The sequence below is a fragment of the Tetrao urogallus genome (assembly GCF_951394365.1).
Source record: "Tetrao urogallus genome assembly, chromosome: Z".
NCBI classification, from domain to species: Eukaryota; Metazoa; Chordata; class Aves; order Galliformes; family Phasianidae; genus Tetrao; species Tetrao urogallus.
The window spans coordinates 66,893,940-66,913,717 of record NC_136816.1 but is presented as its reverse complement, the minus strand read 5'-3'; the positions used below and the strand labels follow the sequence as shown (position 1 = coordinate 66,913,717).

Sequence of the window (19,778 nt, the reverse complement as noted above, 5' to 3'; positions counted from 1 at the left end):
GCAGCAATTTTACCTTGTTGCAGATTGGATCTGGGACATCATTGCAGTCTGTTGCAGTTGCACTAGCTAATATGTGAAGGTCCCTTCTAACTGAACTATCTTCTTCTATTCTGTAGTGAGTAATTTGAGGAGGAAAACCAGAGAAAGTGCAGAAAGATGCAAAGGGTGCAGGGGGAACTGCTGTAAGGAAAAAGACTTAAAATAGTCTGCTTGGTGGCTTCAAAAGGATTTGGAAAGATGCCCTGATTCTAGCTGGTAATTGCCTCCAAGCGGAGAAGACACCGAGTACTAAACTAGCAAGCAAAGCCATAACTAGAGCCAATGACTGGAAGCTGAGCATAGCCACATTCAAATTAGAAATGAGGCTCATATTTTTAATAGAAAAAATGATTAAGCATTGGAACAAACTGCCAAAAGCCGTGGTGGCTCCTCTGCTGCTTGTTATCTGCAGAGCAAGGCTGGCTGCCTCTCTGAAGGATGATTCAGTCGAACATGAGTTATTAGGCTCAATGGAGGGGTAACAGCAGGATGTAATGGCCTGTGCAACCCAGGAGGTCAGGTGAGATTAACTAATTTTCTCCCGTGGCCTTCAAGCCTGTGAGTTAAGGAAGGTGTGTATCCCTGTCTTGCAAATTTAGCTTCATGGACACTTTTCTGCTGATTGGTGCCTGATAATGGGACTCTGGCATTCGGTGGTTGGAGCTGGTCTGTGGGACATTTGGAAGGTGCTGCACATCACTGTGTGGGATAGGACAAAGGTAGCCCCGAGGGTGCAGGAATGCATCACCACAGTGCAGAGTGTGGTTGGGGCTGTTTCTCTCTTCTTTGAGCTCTCCAGGAGTAAGAAGACTCATGCATCACCCATTGGAAGCCACACACCCCATGTGCTGTGTCCTTATCCAAAGCAGAGGATGCTGTGCAGAAAGATGCAGCACAAGGCAAGAGGGATTAGCACGAGGCAGCAGATTGGGTGGGATGCCCTGTGACTGAGCTGGGGACGTGGAGCTGTCATTGTTTGTGAGCAGTGTCACCGCCCCTGGAGCTTGCACAGAATGGGCAGCTTGGCAGGGACACAGAAGGAGGTAAATGCAGCCTGCTGCTGAGCATTTTTTCTCCTGGAAGGAAGCTAAATCCGCATTGGCAGGAGGAGCTGGCTCTCCTCTGTCTCAGGGGGGCCAAGCCCGAGTCACCTCCCGCTCCCCAGTGCTCCCTGCTTTGCATGAAAGAGGCACTTTGATTGCTGACATCTGTAGACAATCAGATAAGAATTAGAGTTATTCCTCTCGGCGTAAATGGTATTTCTAATCTCATAATCCCTTAATATTGTTCTCACCGGGATATGGCCACTGCTAATCCCTGAGAACTTGTTGTCAGGCAAATTTCAGGGAGGTGCCATGGAGAGGGTTTGGCTGCCTTCCCCCTGCCCTGAGGACCTCAGGGAAGAGATTGGAAGTTGTGCACCATGTATGCACCATAGGCTCGGGCCATTGCATCGATCATCTCCGCTGTGTCTGTCCTTCCCCAGCATGCCATACATGCTGAGCAGGGCCCAATGCTGGGTGTGCAGCCATGTTCCCGATTTAGAAGAAGGTGCATGCTCTATGCAAGAGGGTATCCCCAAAGCTCACCCTCCCTGGGAAGCACCCTCCATGTCCCTCTCCCAGCTGCGTTTTCACAGGAGGCAGTGTACCACCATCTCTCCCCCTGCCAGGCAGAAATCTGTCCATCATTTCCTCCTAGACCCAAGCGGTCTGTTACTATAGCTACATTGCTCCAAACTCAGGTCTCTGCAGGGCTAAGGTCTCAATGGCATTTCTGCGCAGCTGAGAGGAGAGGGCTTAGCCTCAAGATCAGATGCTGCAGACCGTGCCATGGGGATGCTGTGACTTCAGGCTTAGGTGCAGTGGTGCAAGTTGTCCAGTAGCTCACACAAACACTGAAACGCAGCAAGATACCATGAAAAGAAGCATGGATGTTGTTGGCTTACAATAAGGCAGCACAACACTGCAGTGCATTTGTTTGCTGCTGCCTAAAGGCTGGCATGTGGATAAGGATCTGGTGGGCACCCTCGCTGCAGTAGTTTTGGGGAGGAATTCCTGAGGGATTTTCCATCAGGAGAAAAGGTGGAACAGCTGGATTTTATGGTTCACTGGCAACTTTGGGAAAATGCTCCAGAAATCAATCAGATGAGCATTTTTAATGAATTGGAAAATTAGAGAATTAAACACTTGGGTTTGGGATTTCAGTGGTTTTAAGAGATGTGTGTTTTAATTAAATCAAAGGGAGCTCCTGAAGGGAAAACCCTGGAAACTTGGCCCTTCCCTTATAAACACCAGCAGTGAAAACAATGATGCCGTTGTGTTTCCTTTGGAAGCAAAGCAGACAAGAGCATGTGAACCCCTTTGGCATGGCCAGATGTGTGGTGTTCCCTGCAGTGGAGACATGGGTTAGGGTTTGTTCCATCCCACTTTGAGGGTCCCCTCAGCTGTAAAAGGTGCCCCCACGTGTCCCTGCAAGGAGCTTGGCCGGCAATGGTTGGCTGACGGTGAATCACCTGGCACCAGGACCATCCATCTCTGCCTCTGCCATATTGTTCCTTCTCCTTCCTCTGCTGAGACACTGCGTTCCTCCTTTCCGAAATATCCCCTCCAGTGGGGCCACCACCCCACTGTGCCCTACCCTGTGTCAAACCCTGAGGGCAGGAAAATATTTTGATTCACATCCCAACCTAGCCTGGGGCGATGCTTCAGCCCCAGGCTATGCCAGCATCCTGAGGGATGTTGTAGGATGCGTCTCTGTGACAGCATCCACTGCAGTGAGTGACCTCCAGCAACAGCTTGTGCCTGTGCTATTTCTATCCCCGCAGGCATCCCATCCTTGGGCTGAGGGAGCAAATGCAGCAAGGCACTCATCCTGCTGAGACCTCTTTTGTGGGCAGTGGGAGAAATTTCAGCCTTGATGTTCCCTGTAGCAGTTGCTGGTATGTGGCTGCTGAGCCAGGGACCGCTCCCCCCGTCCAGCCATGCCTCTCTGCCTTATCATTTCCAATCCTATCAGAAACAAAACTGCTGCTGCTTAATGCTTCATTACAGGCTGTTATGTGTCTCCTACGTTGCCCAGGAGAGCAGCAAGGAGGGCTCTGACTCTATTTAATAACTGTTTCATGGTTCCTAATTGACAGATAAAAACGCTACTAACTTGGTTTCATCAAACATAATCTATGGGCAGGAGCAGTGCTGCCCTTCTGGAGGCTGGGCGGCAGCACAAGTTTGGATCCATTATTTTGAAATGGGAAATCCATAACGTGCTGATGTGCCATGCCGATGACAAGTTTATGCCTTGCTCTGTTGGTTTTGGCTTTGACCATGCTGGGGGAAGCCAGTGCTGCTGGCCCCAACCCCAAGACTGTCACCCTCAAGCTGTCACCCCTGGGGCTGTCTCACCAGGCTCTGCTCATACTGGGGAGGAGCGCCGAACCTTGTAGCTCTGACAGGAAACATCCTCGCTGATGAACCAGGAAAGGATTTTTTTTTTTGCAAATTCAGAGATATCGGGAAAGCAGGATGTTTCTCCAGCACTGTGCTTTTAGCAGAAGTTCACTGTCTCTGTGGACTTTACCCTGCCCCTTTCTGCTGACTCAGGTGACCAAGTGACCTAGGCTCCTTCCACACTTTGCGATGGGAAATGCCAAAAGACAAACCTTTGCTCTCCCCAGAGATACACATGGCATTGCAAAGCCAAAATTGTGGATGCAAGGCATGCCAATGGTAATGAGAAGGGTTGCAGAGGTGGGGTTCAAAGCCACACATCTGACTGAAAACTTGTCATGCAGTGACAACATTAGAGGATTTGCTATTGGAAATCTAAATGAGAATATCTATTGGAAATTGGGCTTTTAAAGAGCTTTCTCCTCCCATCATGGTGTCTGGAAGCTGAAATAAAAGCTGGTAGTGTGGCAGGTATTTGTGAGTAGTGGAGGGGCTAAATTGCACCCTGTGACCAGGAGTCACAGAGGAATCAGCCCCTTGGACACCAGGCTTATGGTACTGCTCGCTGGGAATCATTGACAGCAGGGCTTGTGCAGCGCCAGACAGTCAGGTTTTGGCTCCTCCTTCTGTTTCTTGGTTGGTTTTGCCACATTTGAGGCTTTTGAAGTTGGAATGAACACCCTGAGGTGTTTGTGAAGCTCCAGTGTCCTTTGCCAGGCTGCAGAACGCCCACAAACTGCATGGGCAGCACCGCTTCTATGGGAAGGTTGTGATACTTGGGGAGAAAAGCACAACAAGCACATCATTCGTGGGGATGTGAAACCCTGTGTGCAAGTGGAGGCTGAGGTACTGTGGTGCCTCGCAAAGGCACCTCCCAGCCACAGCTCCTGCAGTTTGCCCACTCCTAGTAGGGGCAAAATTCGCAGCTATAGAAGGGGGGGAGGGGGACTGCCTGTCTCCTTCGTTCTGCAATCCTCCTGAGACAGTCCCACTGTAGCTCTGTCTCCACTCACCCACTGCAGTGCAGCCTGAGTGCTCTGTGCGAGCCTTGCATGCAACGCAGGCTGCTGGGTGCAGGCGCCAGGCTGCTGGAGGCATCCATGTAGAGGGAGCTGCTCCAGGCATTCTGAGCAGTGCTGTGCTCGGTGACGGAGGTCTGGCAATACACTGTGACCTCAGTGTGGCTGTGCTGCAGGTCCTGCAGATGGTCTGTTTGCTGGGAAAGCTGAAGGACATGGGAGGCTTTCTCTGCAAAGTGCCAGATTTTTGTGCACAGCAACTCAGAAGAAAAGTAGGAAAACAAACACAAAGAGCTTCAAGCAGAAAAATTATTTGAGTGGAGAAGCATTTCTGCTGCGTGCTCAGACTCATTTTATCTCCATGGCTTGGCTGTTACCTTGCATCATGTCCCCTGTAGCTACAAGCAGGGCACAACATGACCCTGTATCCTGATGAGAGCAGTTGGTGTTGCAGCTGGGCTGTGCCATGAGAACTACAGATGGCTACAAGGAGCTGTGCAGGTCTGCTGGCTGTCCTAACAGTAAATCCATAACCATGGATTAACTGTCTGCAGAGAGAGCTGGTGGCATTTCATCAGCCCTTCACACCCCACTGATAAAGGGACTCTTGGTATGAAGGGTGGCCAAGAAACCACTCTTCCCCTTTCCCATGGATGAGTGGCTGAAGCTGTTCCCAGCTGGCTGGAGCCCCTTAGCCTCTGCTTCATCCCTCAAACTGAGCATCTTCCGCGTAGTTAATCATGGCAAATGCAGAGGCTGGAGGCAGCCGAGGCCACCGAAGCCCCATGCTGCTCAGTGACCCCAGGGAGGAATGTGCCTGACTCACAGCATGGGAATCCGACCTCCACCACGGCCCTGCCTCTTGCTGAGATCACAGACATCCATCTCCTGGCTCCACAACTCCTGGCAGTGCTGGAAACAGTCCGGCTTGTCCTCCCGCTCCCACTGAGTTGGTCTCCAACCTCACTGCAGTGATGCTCTGCTTACATCCTGCTGTGGCAAGCACCCAGCTCAGCACCTGCATCCTGGTCCCCAACCCTGCTCCCACACGCACCAATCCTGGCTCTCTCCAACATCATTTTGGCATGTGGCAGATGCTCCGAGTGTGCCAGCACTGACACTTGGCTACCTCTGATCCTCCTCCACGTGACCTGCAGAGTCCTGTTGAGTTGCTAATCCAGTGCTTTTTATTTAAATCAGTATTTTCTATGTATTACCTTTTTCCTCTCCCAGAATGGCTTTAGCTGCAGTCAGGTTTGCACTGTTCTGCACTTGCCCAGGGGCGTCACTTTCCATCCATCTCAAGTTCTCCACATGCATCCCCTGATCTCAGCGGTTTTGCTGGTTTTCAGAGCACTGGTGGTGAAGCTGAGAGTTGCCCAGGCACAACGCCTGGTGGTGAAGCTCTTCTCATTCTGCCATGCACCCACTACAACTGATGGCCTGGCCCCGGCCTTGGTTACCAATCTCTGACACCAAGCAGCTTATTCGTTGTCAATCCGAGAACATCTGCAGCTTGGATATGGGTGCTAGCAGCACTCATGGAGCCTGCAGTGCTAGGATATTCTCCAGCCAAACCTCTCGGATTCAGATTACCACTAATTCACCTCATTTCCTCATTTGTTTTAATTTCCCAGCAAAAATGAAACTACAGGCTGCTTTGACCAGTTCCTTTCCTGGAGTTAAATGTTTAGCTCCTAAAAAAATGGTGGTCCTGGACTGGTTTGTCCCAGTGACTGACCTGAGTACCCTTGTGACATGGCAGGGGCAGATGTGTGCATCTCCTTGGCCAATGCACCTCACCAAAGGGCAGCAGAGCAGCGAGGAGAAGGCTCAGCCCTGATGTGAAATTCTCTAGTGTGGAATCCAATGGATTCTTTGGTGAGATCCTCCTCCTTGTTTTCATTTACCATTTTCCAGCTTTTCCTTGATTGCCTCTATGATTGGAGGGTCAGGAAGGTTGGGTCCAGCCCTTGCTTTTCACCCGGTGCCGTGCTGGTTTTGCACACTGTGCCCACCTACTTATGAAGGTGTTCAGTAGGCATCAAGTTTGCAAGATTAAGGAGCACTCCTATACAGTTATAGAACTCCTGCAGGCTGTCACATGTCTCGCGAAGAGGAGTGATTGAAATGGTCATCACGGGGTCATTGCGTTAAAGCTGTGCAGGGAAATGAGCTCTGCAGATGCAGCCTGCTATGTGCACAGCCTGACCCCAGTGCATGGCATCCCAACACATCCCAGCAACCAACCATCCCACTTTCCTAATTTCAACCCTGTTTTGTGCCTTACGAAGCAACTCCCATCTCGTGGCTGTCCTCAGGACCACGTTGCCATCTCTGCCTCCGGCAGAGCCTTCCTCTCATCTCCAGCTCTTCGCTGTGTGCTCTGCACAGGGATTTCAGGTGGCTTTCCTTACCAAAACGTAGCGATAGAGTTACTTTTAATAGCACATACGTGACATGGAGCGGGACTGACCACTCCGACTCCGGCTGGCACGTTATAAATCTTGGGGAAAAAAGAAAATGCAATGGGCCAGGAGGGTGGGGGGTGAAAAAAAACAGAAGAAACAACGGTTTTCCCAGAGCCCGAAGCAGTGCGGGGTGGGGAGCTGGAGAGGCAGGGTCGTGCGGCTCGCCGGGGCAGAGTGTGCAGTTGTTTATATTGGAAATGAGTTTCTGTTTATTGCAAGCTATGGTGGGGAGACCACAAAGTGAACGTAAAACAAAATGGGAAGGGTGTGGAGAAAGGCAGAGGAAGGGGGGGCGGGTGCCTTTGACGAACTCCAGAAGTCACGTCCAGTAATAAATCAAGCCAGGATCCGTCCCGGGGAATGGGACCCAGAACATCTGCTGGAGTGGAGGGGAAGGCGAGCGGTCAAAGAGGGAGGGCAGGGCTGGAGCACCCCCTTTGGGGTGATGCCCATGGGGCACAGAGCTCACTCCTCTGTCACTTACAGCCATACCTCAGCTGCTCGGCATCTCCATTTCCTCAGGTGGCTTTTCCCCTATCCGTCACTTCTACCCAGCTTCCAGGTGCTGGATGAGAGGAAGCAGCATGGTGAGGGTGTAGGTGCCACCAGGCAGGGTGGTCCCCTACCCTCTCATGAAAATTAGTGTGTTAATGGGGCTGTTGCCAGTGAAATCAGAGACAAATCTCCTGATAACCCCACCGGGGCCAGCATTGCATCCATTCTTTGCACAAGGCTTTGAGGGTATTAAGTGCTAAGTATTTTAGTTTGACATCTGAATCCAGCTGCATTGTTGTGAGAAGCCCTGACAGATTATTGCTCTAGACCAGCCTTTCATATATAATCTATTGCCACGGATTTAGTGCTTCAGAAGGGGTGATGGACATTTGTTTTACAGATTTAAGCTTTCCCCTCCTCTTCTTCCTTTTCTTTCCCCTTCCTTGGAAAATGGATCCTATTAACCGCTACAGATGACACAACACATGCCAATACATTTGCAACCCATTTGGCTCACATCAAGGGCTGCATTCAAGCTACAAACTTCCCCAAGAGTCCAAGTAAAGCATTGGGATGAGGAGGAGAGACAAAGACCATGCTTCTGTCCTTTGGGTCCTTTTCCAGTTCTTTCCAGCCCATATTAGTGCAGAAAGCAGGAGATGCAGCCACTGAGACATGTGTGTATGTGTGTGTGTGTGTGTGTGTGCGTGCACACACTATGGTCTCAAGATTAATTTGCTTCTCATCACACTGGGCCATGGCTGGATTGCTTTGCCATTACAACACGGGTGCTGTGGGAGCCACTGTTGGAAAATGCCCATGTGCGATTTTGGGGCATGAGGCAGGTACCAGTTTGTGCCTACAGCACCTCCCCTTTTGCAGACAAGCCCCACATCCTCTTGTACTGGGCTTCACCCCACAGATTCGTCTGAATAACTCACCTAACACCAGGTGTGCTATCTTCTTCCCCATGCTATTGGTGGCTACAGACCCAGCGGAACTGGCATTAACCCAACCAGAGTTGCTTTTTCCACTCCAGGAGAGGATGGCAAAATATTTAGGTAAATCCAAGACTGCCCTAACCCATTTGTTTTTCCCCATTACCTCCTTGCAGCTCTTATCCACAGCCATTGTCTCTGCCATTGAACCTATCCCCTGTTCTCAGGAGGATGCTGAGCCACACCATGGTGTCAAGGGGAGGCTCGTCCCTGCTGTATGGGGCATTTGCAGTGCAAGGAACAACACTGCATGTCCCATCCATGGCAGAGCAGAGCAAACACAGCGTCCTTCTGCCACCAGCTGTGCCAATCTCAGAGCCAGGTCCAAAGCACAGGACTTGCTATTCTGCAATTTTCTGTGCAACGCTTCAGAGAATGCAGAAAAATCCTTCAGTGACTCTAATAATGTTTCCCTCCAAAGCTCTTGGGTATTTTTCCTCTGTACCTGTGAAGTCATGCTTCAAGCCTGCAGAAATCCGATCAAATACCTCCTGAAATCCTCTGGAGCCCTTACGAGAGTTTATTGAGAGTCCAGGACTGTTTGACCTTGGAGAGCAGGGAAAAAAGGCAGAAGAAGAAAGCCCTGTCTTCTCTGCAAAACTCCTCCTTTCTGAAGAGGAAGATGAACCCCAATCCCTTGGTCTTGGAGTCTGTTCCTAATTTCTAGCCCTTCATCTCAGGATGAGCAATGCCATTCCACTGCTTAGGAGCAGAGAGCAGAAAAAAATTAATTTCTTCTTATTTGTTCTTCTATGGAAGAAAAGGAGGGAATGCTTATGAAGCTGCTGGAAGGCACTGTTTGTGCCCAGGGCTGCTGGCTGCATGCATTGAGGGCTGTAAGGATAGATGGTGCTTTGGGATACTGTGTTCACTTCTGGGTGTCTCACCATTCAAAGGTCATTGATAAATTACAGGGGCTGCAGGGAAAAATTGATTAAAGGATTAGAAGATGGTGTAGGACCTAAAGGGGAGATTAAGGAAATGTGGTAGGATGCTGAATTGAGGGAAGAAAGGAGGGGAGGAAATGGAGAAAACCTTGCAAATATTTTGTAGATGAGAATTAGAGCAGTCAGAAGCAGTCACTGGGAGTGATCACGTCAAGTAGTGCTTCTCACTTTGTTTTGCAGAGCCTCAGGTGGGTGGCAAGGGGCTCCCTGAGCTCCTGAAGCTGCCGCTGCCTGAGCTGTGTGCATCAGGAGCATCCCATGGGGTTTGCCTCTTGCCAGCTCTAGGGATTTAATCATCATGTTGTGGTCTGAGCAAGATGAGCATCATTTTTATAAAGCAAAGAACCTTTTTTAGCTCTGTTTCTTCACAGATGGGCTGAATAATGGGACTACCCTTGATGTCATCTGTGCTAAAGATTCAGCTGTTATTTCCAAGTGCAGTGACGTCTGGGGTTGTGTGAATTATATCATCCCAAGGATCTCATAGCCATTAGATAAGAATGAGGCCAGGGCCTAATTCAGTCCTGAGTATAAAAAAAAACAAACAACGGAGAGCAAGATGAGACAGGGTTGTAACAAGAAGGCTTTTAAGAAAGGATGAAGATACAGGACTAGTGATAAAGCAGCTCTTTTAGGATAGCAGCTAGTCTCCCAAGGTATGGGAGAAAACAAGGGGAGCTGCTCCTCCTGGGATGCTCTTCCACTGTTCCCACGTTCTCTGCAGAAGCCATCAGCATTCCCCTGCTGGAGATGTGTGGATTTTAATTTTGTCTCTGTCCCCTGAAGAGCTGATGCCATCTCCCTGTGTTGCTCCTGAGAAATGGGGGAGATGTGGAAGAGGAGTGCCTGTGTCAGCAGTGCTCTGACCTCAGATAGGGCATCATCTGACCCCTTCCAGTACAGCCAAGCTCCCTCCTGGCATTCATCCCCTTGCATGACACCCTTTGCGTGAGCTGCAGAGGTGCTCTGAAGATGGTCTCCTTCCTTCTGCCTACTTTCACCTAACACCACAGTGCTATCAGCACAGGGAAGGATTCTTCCTGAAGCATGAGACCCTCCTGCTGTTAGCCATGGGTCTGACCAGTGTTTTCTCCAAGCAGGAGGATGGATACTGAAGGTTTGGGGTGGAGACTTCATGTCTTGGGACAAATTTGGGACATCTTCTCAGGTGCGCGTCATTACTAGGAAGGCAGCATCCCCAGGCAGCCTGAACAGCAGCATCAGGCAGAGGTGTCCATTCCCCACAGAGTCCATGCTGGGATTTTCTAGGATATGTTATGCAAGAGGACATCTGGGAAGGAGCCAGGTGGCTTTGCTGGCCATGCTAGTGAGGCTGGCTGCTGCTGCAGGGACTCATGTGACTTTGGGTGTGAACAGCATAGGCAGTCTGTATGAGGCACAATTTGGTAATATGTGAACTCCCTACAGCTGACTCCAGCGTGTCTTGGGGGACCTCTGGCTCCAGCCTAGCCATTTTCTCGAGGTGTCTGCAGCTCATTTGCCAGCTGACAGGGGGAGGAAGCCACCAGTGCTGAGAAATGAGATGGGAGGGTACAGACAGAGTCCTGGGATGCTGAGAATGGGCAGAAGAGAAGCACAAATACATCCCTTTCTCTCCTGCAGAAAGCTAGAAATCTCCTTCTCCTTAGTCTCCATCCCCTGTGGTGTCAGATACCTATCCATGTGTTAGCAGGACAGCATCCTGCAGTGCAGACCTGGGGATGCATCCAGGCTGCCACTTGAGCAGGATAAGGAGAGAAAAGGCAATTTTGGAAAGCTGCTGGCTGTCAGGGGCAGTCTGCTCTTCCCCAGCTGGGAGTGAAAGCTGGTAATATTCACAGCTTTCCCACTGCTCTGTACATGACAGAGAGCTTGTAGCTTCTCTCAAGAGGCTCCTTTTGGATGAATTTATAGTTTCCAGGAGCTCTGGTGGGACAGTTTTGCTGAGGATACACGACTGCCGATGGTCTCAATTTCGTCTGATTGCACCAAGTATTTTCCCTGTCTTCTCCGTCTGGAATGATGAGGAAGAAGGACTGCTTGCTTGCAAAGTAAGGTGGTGAAGAGGGCAGGGGAACTGCGTGGTGTAGGTTCTGTGGGTTTAGTGTTTGGAGCCAGGAAAAGAGAGAGAAGGGAGATTCTGAGTCCCCTTCAGCAAATGCCACAGACATGGAGAACCGTGGCACAGCCCCTCAGGCTCTCCAGTATCCTCATGCAGGGACGTTCCCTTGCTGTTGCTTCCAGCAGAGCTTGTGAGGAATGTTTCAGCACAGGCTGTTTCCAGGTCTCTATGAGGCTCATGATGAGACTGGGACAGCAGCGAACAAATGCTTTGGAGCAGCTCTTTGGAGCAGGATTATCCAGACCTTTTATTGAGGGATACCTGAGGTGGAGATAGCTACTCCTCTCCAGAGGTAGGGGCTATGGTATGGCCCATGTACCAGCCATGAGCAATTTGAGGTGAGGAACAGGTGCTGGGAGACATGTCCCCAGGTACAAGGGATCATTTGGTCCCTACATCAGCTTGGCACAATGCATTCCACCCCAGATGGAAGAATGGGGCTGGGAAATTAAGGATAATTAACACTCCCCCCTGCAGCCCCCCTCTTGGAAACAGATTGTTTTGACAAAGGGGAAGATGCTATGGATTTCATTCCCTGCATTCTGCCCAGCTTTTCAGAGGGGCATTTGAGTGAGGGCTGTGGGAGATGCATCAAGCTCTGTTTGCCAAGTCAGAAGGGTAGAAAGATTCCAGAGGTGAGCAAGCAGTAAGCAACCCAGGATGCTCCAGACCTGTGCCATGGACAGGGACACACTCTACATCCCTTTGCCTCCATTTGCCAGCACCTCCCTCACTGGGGTCATACCTCGGGGATGTGCACAGCTCCCTGTACAGGACCTGGTTGGAGTCCCAGCATGCCGGGTCCCAGAGGCTGCTGAGCAGCTGGTAAGGAGGTTTGGTCATTCTTGCCCCAGGCTATGTACGAACCAGTGACCTGGCTCTGAAATGGCTTATGTTACACACAAATCTCCTCGCAGAGGTGCTGGGGGAGGAAAGCTGGCCTGGACATGAACTCCCCGGGCTGGAGAGCAAATCCCAGCCCTGCCATGGTCTCCCTGTGCCCAATATGCTGCTCTGGTGGCCGCATCCTGCCCCCTCGTTCCACCAGACCCTCCTCCTGTGGGCACACAGCACTGCGGGTCCTGTCCTCATCCAAGAGCTGGTGCTGCTACCGTTATACACAAAACAATAATCAGCTGCCGTAACAGGCACACGGAGTAGCTGAGCTGGCTTCCCCGCTGTTGTGCCGGCTCCAAGTAGAAACAGCTGCATTTGGTTTGGTTAAATGTTTTATTTACTCCCAATTATCCCAGATAACAGATTTGCTTGCCTTTGTTCAATATTTAATACTGTTGCAGAGCAAAGCTGCTCTGTGCTTTCTGACGGAGGGCAGGCTTGTGGCAAAACAGTTCTCTGCTGCCATGGCCCCAGGGACATAAGGGTTCCAGGGACACCCCGGCACCCTCCCAGCACAGTGATCTCAGTGGCACCTGTATCCCAAACAGGGTCACCTGCAGGACTTGCAAGCTCTCACTCATCCCTCCAGCCTGCTGAGAGGTGGCTTTTAGGGCTCAGAGCTTGCACTGTGCTTTGCACTTAAAGCAGAGCTGTGAACTCTGTTATGGGTGAGTAATGCTGTGTGCTTCTTCCCCAAATTTACAGCACTGCCTCTCGGTGTGAATTTTCTGCAAGGGAAATGAGAAAATCCATAGCTTGGTTTATGAGCCCTAATCAGTGTAAAACAGGGCCTTTAAGAAATTTATCTTTTGCTGAGTCCACCCTTTTATTCGGCACCTTCCAGGGAATAAATTCTCTCTCCTTGAGGCTGGGGAGCTAGCTCCCGGTGGCAGCAGGTCTTGGGGACTTCAGTCACAGCCTCAGGTCCCTGCAGCAGGAACAGGTAGGGCCACTGTCTCCCTGGCCCATTTGGGAACGTCCCAGGGAAGAACAACTGGGAGTTTTTGCGTGTGCGTTAATATTGTCACAGGAGGCTTTGGAGCTGGACACGGGCATCTCTGGTGCATCTTGTGATGGCTTAGGTACCAGAGAGATCTCGTTTTGGTGTGTATTTCCAAATGGGAGCATGTTCCCTGGAAATATCCCGTGCTAAGGCTGGGGTGGCTTAAAGTGTCTTGAAAAGAGGTCATGCATCTGGCAGTGGGGTGAAACCCTGTCACAGGAACATCACAGCCCAGGCGTAACAGAGCAAAGAGAAGCAAAATCGAAGCATCACCTACTTCCCTTGGTCTAGCAATGGGACATGGACACATCCCAACCCTTGTGGCAGCAGAATTGACTGTCCCAGTGACAGCTGTGCTACTGGGAGGCTGACAGGTGTGCAGCTGATGGATGCTTCCCTGCTCAGCCGGGCAGCGGAAATATAATTTATTCATTGCTATTTTCTTTGTTATTTCCTACCAACCTGTTTTACACAGGCAATTTTGGATAAGTGGCATTAGATAAATAATGCATAGTGTTTGCCACCAGTTTGTGTGCAACAGATGGGCATGGGCAGGTATGTATGCTGGTCGGCTGCTCCTGCATGCCGTGCTGATGTCTCTGCTCCAGGCTAGTGTCTCCAACCTGACTGGGTCCTTGCAGTGCTCTCAGGTTTGCTTTTGGCCACTTGGGTGCATTTTTACTTACGCACACTTGCTTGCAAATGAGCCGAGTGCTGCTACAAGGTGGGGGTGGTCATGCAAAAACCATCATTGGTTTGAGGGGGCTTTGCAGAAGCAGGGGACAGGAGAGGCAGGAGTGAGCACTGTGCTGGAGCTGCCCCCTGCATGGGCAGCACGCCTGCATGCAGGCGGGCTGTGTAACAGCCGGAGATCTGGCGTGAGCACGCAATGTTGTCATGGGCCCTGGAGGTTTTGCTGGCATGAACTGGGGATGATGAGTTATGCAGGTCATCCCGCGAGTGAACTGTAACATCGGTATCCCCTGCAGCCCGGGGTCTGAATGTGCCCCAAGTGAAAGAGAAGAAATACCTCCTACAGAAGTGTTTTAGAGACCTCTTAAAAGTTTTATGGGTACTATTTTTTTGTATCCCTCCACCTGTGGAACAAGGCATCTTTAGTACATTCAGCCCTCAGCAGGAGAGGAAAATTACAACTGATCCATTTCGGAAACCTCTAAAAATGACCTAAAATAACTTTTCTATATATAAAAATGCCACAATTTTAATGTCCATTATCTCATGACCTAGCAGGGCTAGGAAAAGCTATTGTAGATCATTTTTAGTGGTTTCTAAAATGGATCGGTTACACTTTTTTCCCTACTCAGTGGGACTCAGGGTACAAAGGCATCTGGGCTTTAGAGGTGGCAAGAGAGACAGAACCCTGTTCTAGGCTTCCTTAACTTATCCCTAGGAAGGGATACTTTAATCCTCAGGAGCCGTCTTGTGGTGTCCCCACTCTGGCAGAGTGCTGGCGCTGCTCAGGCAGCAGTGATTCCTGATGAGCCAGAAGGGAATTGGTCAAGTGGATACAGTGCAGGATGAGGAAGGCAGCCCCATCCCTGACGTGGGTCTTCTGCAGGATTTGCAGCACAGTAATGATGGCTGAACAGATTATACTACCTGACAGAGTTGTCCATTTTGCAAGGAAATTGCACAAGTGAATGCATTCCTGTGAGTGGCATGAGCCTGCTCACTCCCTGAAGCTTTTTGCAGCAGCTGTGCAGAGGGGGTGATGGGGGTAATGGGGTTGGGAAGGAGCCGTGGCCCAGGCATTAGCCACCCCGGGCATGCAGAGTGGACGTCAGCAGAGCACGTGGGAGAGGTGGCTTCCTGCCATGCAAGAGGTTAATAGACAGATTAGAGAGGGCAAGCAGTGTTTGCAGCGAGAGGAAAGGAGCTGTGCCTTGATGGAGCTCAGCAGCTCCACAAGGCGACAGGGAAGTAAATATTTGTCAGGATTAGGGAGGCTGCAGGCAGTCACTCCCATGTGCCTCTGAGAAGTGCCCGTGCTGCAGGAGGCTGAGCCTTGAGCCTGGGCTCTAGGGGCTACGTGAGGCCACCACTGGGCTGGAGACTGCAGGGCTCGGGGCTGGACATCAGCCTGGTGGGATAGGGAAAGGAAGGGTGGAACTGGGCTTTGTGCACCCAGACACACTGCCCAAAGCCTTCTGAGATCCTCAGGACAGAAAAAGCCTTTAATGCTCCCTATTGGCTCAGTTTTCCTTTGCTGCCTTTCTTGCTCTCTCTATCAGCCGTCAGCCTGGCCCACCTCCAAAGACAGCATTATGGAGTGCAGGATCGATTGGAGCCTGCTATTTTATTTGCTGTCTGTAAGATCCTTTGATGGGTAGGATGAGCTGTGCTGGCAAGGATTTTCTTGCCAAGGCTGGGAGAGAAGCAGGGTTGCAGGCCACCATCTGCTGTAGAGTGATGGGACTTGCCACCAGCTCAGGAAAGGTGGCCATGACCCTCTCTTGGTGCACCATCACATCTCACAAAGGGCTTGATGCTCCCTCTGTAGTGGCACCTGGGGACATGGCCAGGTGGGCCGTAAAGTGCCACAGCCACATCTCCAGATGGCGTATCAGCCTGGCTTTGCACTGACTGAGTAAGCACGATGGAAGCAGAGACTCGGGCAGTTCCATCTCCCTTCTCAGGCTCCTCTTCTACCTTATGCCTAAGGGCACTACAGCCGAATGACTTAAGCTGCCACAAGCACAGAAGCTGGGGGCTGAGACCCTGCCCCTGACCCCAGCGTGGTGCCCAGGGTGCCCATGGAGATGCAGCTCCCTTGCAGACTGCTGCAGAGCAGGGGTAGGAATGGGCAGCAGCGAGCAATCCTGTGTCTTTTGCAAAGCAAGGCAGAGACACGAGGCCAACTCAGACATTGCTGAGAGCTGAATCTGGTCTAATTGCAAAGATAAATTATCAGCTGGGCTAATTGCAGGTAGGGCAAGGCACCGTACAGGACATTGGCGTTGTCCTGTATCCAGAGCCTGGAGTGGCTCCCGCTCTCCTGCAGGAGCTGTGCGGCGCTGAACGTAGAAGGAGAGTCCCATGGCATTCCCCCTGCACTGCCACTGCCATACTCCCAGCCCCATTCCCAGCCCCATTCCAGCCACCGTGCCAGGCGGGTGCTGTGAGCCCACACTGCCACCGCGCGGTCGCTGGGACACTAGAGCCTGTCCCGAAGTCCCCTGCACCACTTCACCCCTCAGAAACATCTCACAGAGGCCCTCAGAGACTTCCTGTTGGCCCCTGCAACAGGTGATGCTGTGCTCAGCTTGTTGCAGCCTCACTCTTAGGGTATCTGTGGGGCAGGGAAGGGGTTAAGGACGACCATAGGAAGAGGAGGAGAACAGAGATGTAGTGGGGAGAAGGCCCTTGTTTCTGTTCTTGCAATTAGCTATGGAGGATCTGCTTAAATAATTTACCTGGGAGGCTCATTACGAGGCTCTGGCCTTCGTCTGCCGTATGAAGGCTGAAATAGCCATTAGGGGGAACACACATCTCCTATCCAAGCAGCCTGCCTGCCCCTCCACATCCCACACCCTGCCTGTGCTGCCCGTTCTGTGGTGCCTCCTCGCTCCATCCTGCCCCAGGGTGATAAGGCATGCACAAGTCCTGTGCCTCAGTTTCCCCCATCCAGCCAAGGGAGTTCATCTTAGTCCAAGGTGCCATGCCATGATGCTGCTCTTAGCAATGGAAGAGTACAGGTACTGAAAGGAGTTAACTTCAGTGATTTTAGCGTGTTACTAACCTGCAACGGCAAAATTTATCAGCAGAAAGGTATCACAGTTCTTCCTCCCACATGAGTGTTTCACAGAGGCTTCCTGCCGCTCTGCTGCACTCCTGCATGCTGTGATCTTCGCTTGTATGTTTGGGAAAGCCGAGTGCAGCATGAACACTTGGGGACAGGATGCTCTGCCTCACTGCTGAGAGCAACAGTACAGCTGTTCCTGCAGGGCTGGATTTTCCCCGCCGGTTTCAGGCTGCTTCTCTGCATCTTGTCATAAGCGATCCTTCTCCATCCCTTTAAGGACCTCAGGTCTTCCTGAGGATCATCCCTCAACAAGAAGTTTAGCACTCCCTGGGGACATGACGGAGAAAGCCGTGAGCGCTGCAGCTTAATGGGGTCAAGAGAGCAGCACATCCTCCCCATCAGAATCATCTCTGTGTAGCAATCTCAAAGATAATTTCCCCAGTACCTGCCAACCTTCTCTGCCACCCTTTATCTCATCAGAACTGGTGACCTGCTGGGGGAGGAGGCAAGCTCTCAGCTGGACCTGGGGGTGTGCTTGAAGGGGAAGGACCTCTCCGTGTTTAGGAGCTGGTGATAAAGCCCACCTGGTTGAATAATTCCTCTTTTCTTTTTCCTTGACAGTCCCTCCAAAAGAGCCAGTGCTGATGTGTCGGTCCAACAACTACCCGAAGGGTTTCTACTGCAGCTGGCACCTGCCCAGCCCCACCTACATCCCCAACTCCTTCAACATCTCTGTCATGTAAGTGCATTGGAGGGAGAGCACTTCGTTCCCCACAGCAGGTTCCAAGTAGTGCTTGGGTCAGCTGTGCTGAGTATGTACTGTCAGTGCCTGAAAGATGGGCCCTAGGACGGATGCTTGGCATGGGGGCTTTGTCCCAAGGAAGATCCCATTTTCCCACAGATGACTGCCAACATAGAGGCCTATGAGGCCTGGAATCCTAAAGGCCTAGAGGGTTGAATATAAGGCATAAAATCCTTTAGGCCTGCTTAGGGGCAGGCATAGAAGGAAGCCTTGAAGCTCAGAAGCCTCAGTACCTAGGATGTTAACTAGAGTTCTTAAGCTCTAGAGAGAGACCTATGGGTCTAGGTGTGGATCTGGGGGCCTCAAGGCTCTGAGGCCAACTCGTAGATCCCCTTTCTGTGCCCCTGAAGTCCATCCTGTCCATACCACTTCTCTGTGGTGGAGGTCATACCTTCTGTTTTTCAGCAATTTTGGCACAGCCATGCTCCCTCCTGAAAACTGGCTGTGGCCAGTTTGGGCCATGGCATGGCATCACCCACCCCCCTGAGCAGGGGTCCTGGAACTACCCTTCTAATACCACACCTTTGCTTTTGGGGCTTATTTCCTCAGCAGAAATAAGATAGATCCTGATCCTCCCACAGGAGAGGCAGAACCAACCCTAGCCCCAGCAAGGTCTCATCCTTGCAGCTGAACAGGGGAAGAGCAGCAGCAATTTCTGGAGGCCAGCACAAACACCTTAACCCCAGTCTCTCTGCAGACTTCCGTCCATAATAGCAGATCCTCATGCAAAATTCTCTCCCGTGAGGGTGGTAGAAGGGGTTCTGGCATTAGGGGACCTTGCACAGAGTGGGTGCACCACACTGCTGCTCTACAGCTGTGTGTGTGTGCATCCCCACCCTGAGTGCTGGCCTGTAGCTAATTGCTCTTCTCCTCCTACTTCCAGACATGGCACGAGAGAGATGGTCTGTGAAAAGGACATCTTCCCCAAAAACAGGTGTCACATCAGATACCTCCAGCTCTTCTCAACAGTGAAGTACAAGGTTACTCTGACCGTCACGAATGCTCTGGGCAAAAACTCCACCACTCTCACCTTTGACGAGTTCGCCATAGGTAACTTCCACAGCAGCAACTGGCCTCTCTGAGCCAGTGTTGGGTTTGGTTTGATCTGTGCACTGCATCTTCCACTGCAGCAATGGGCAAAGGAAGCATCAGGGTCCCAAGTCTCTGTCTGCCCATGCATGAGATAGAGCTGGGGTATGAGCCATGCTGGCATCTCTCTAGAGTCCCGAAGGATTGTGGCATTTGGGTTTTGCTGTGGGACGTGTGCTCCTGCTGTGGTGTGTGTGGTGGAGGGGCTGCCATGTAGGGATACGACACCTGGGCATCCTGGGGGAGCAGGGCAGGGTGCAGACGAGCAGCCCCCATGTGGTCCCTGATGTTTTGCCTGGTGCTATCCTCTGTGGTCTCAGGTTTCTCGGGGTGCTAAGCTTCTATTAGTTAGGGTCTTGGGAAGCAGCTGTCACAGGGCAGAGGGCTGGGGAATCGTGGCACTGCCCTTCTCACACCTCTGAATATTGCTAAAATGGAAGTTTTTTCTTCATGTTTGAAGCAAATTTGCAGGAATTGGCTTTGGAAGACAAATTCCAATTACATGTGCATGCGTAGCACAAGCACAGCCCGGACATGGAGCAAAACTGACCCTCTGTGGCTGCTGTCGTCCTCTCAGTATTTCGCTGGCTATAAATGCCCAACAGAGCTCTGCAAGGCAGCAGGAGCAACCATGGTGCCATAATAGCTCTGTATGTGTGCTGCCCCATCTCCCATACTTCTGCA

The 19,778-nt window shown here is 51.3% G+C and overlaps 1 protein-coding gene across 1 annotated transcript in view; it reads left to right on the top strand.

The window, feature by feature from the left end:
- The window catches only part of CNTFR (ciliary neurotrophic factor receptor), a gene marked incomplete at both ends in the record, with an annotated part of 157,073 nt that overhangs the window by 120,796 nt on the left and 16,499 nt on the right, over nt 1–19,778 (top strand). The window contains 2 exon segments of the mRNA XM_079548629.1: nt 17,825–17,942; nt 18,889–19,055. Coding sequence (XP_079404755.1) covers nt 17,825–17,942; nt 18,889–19,055 — 285 coding nt within the window.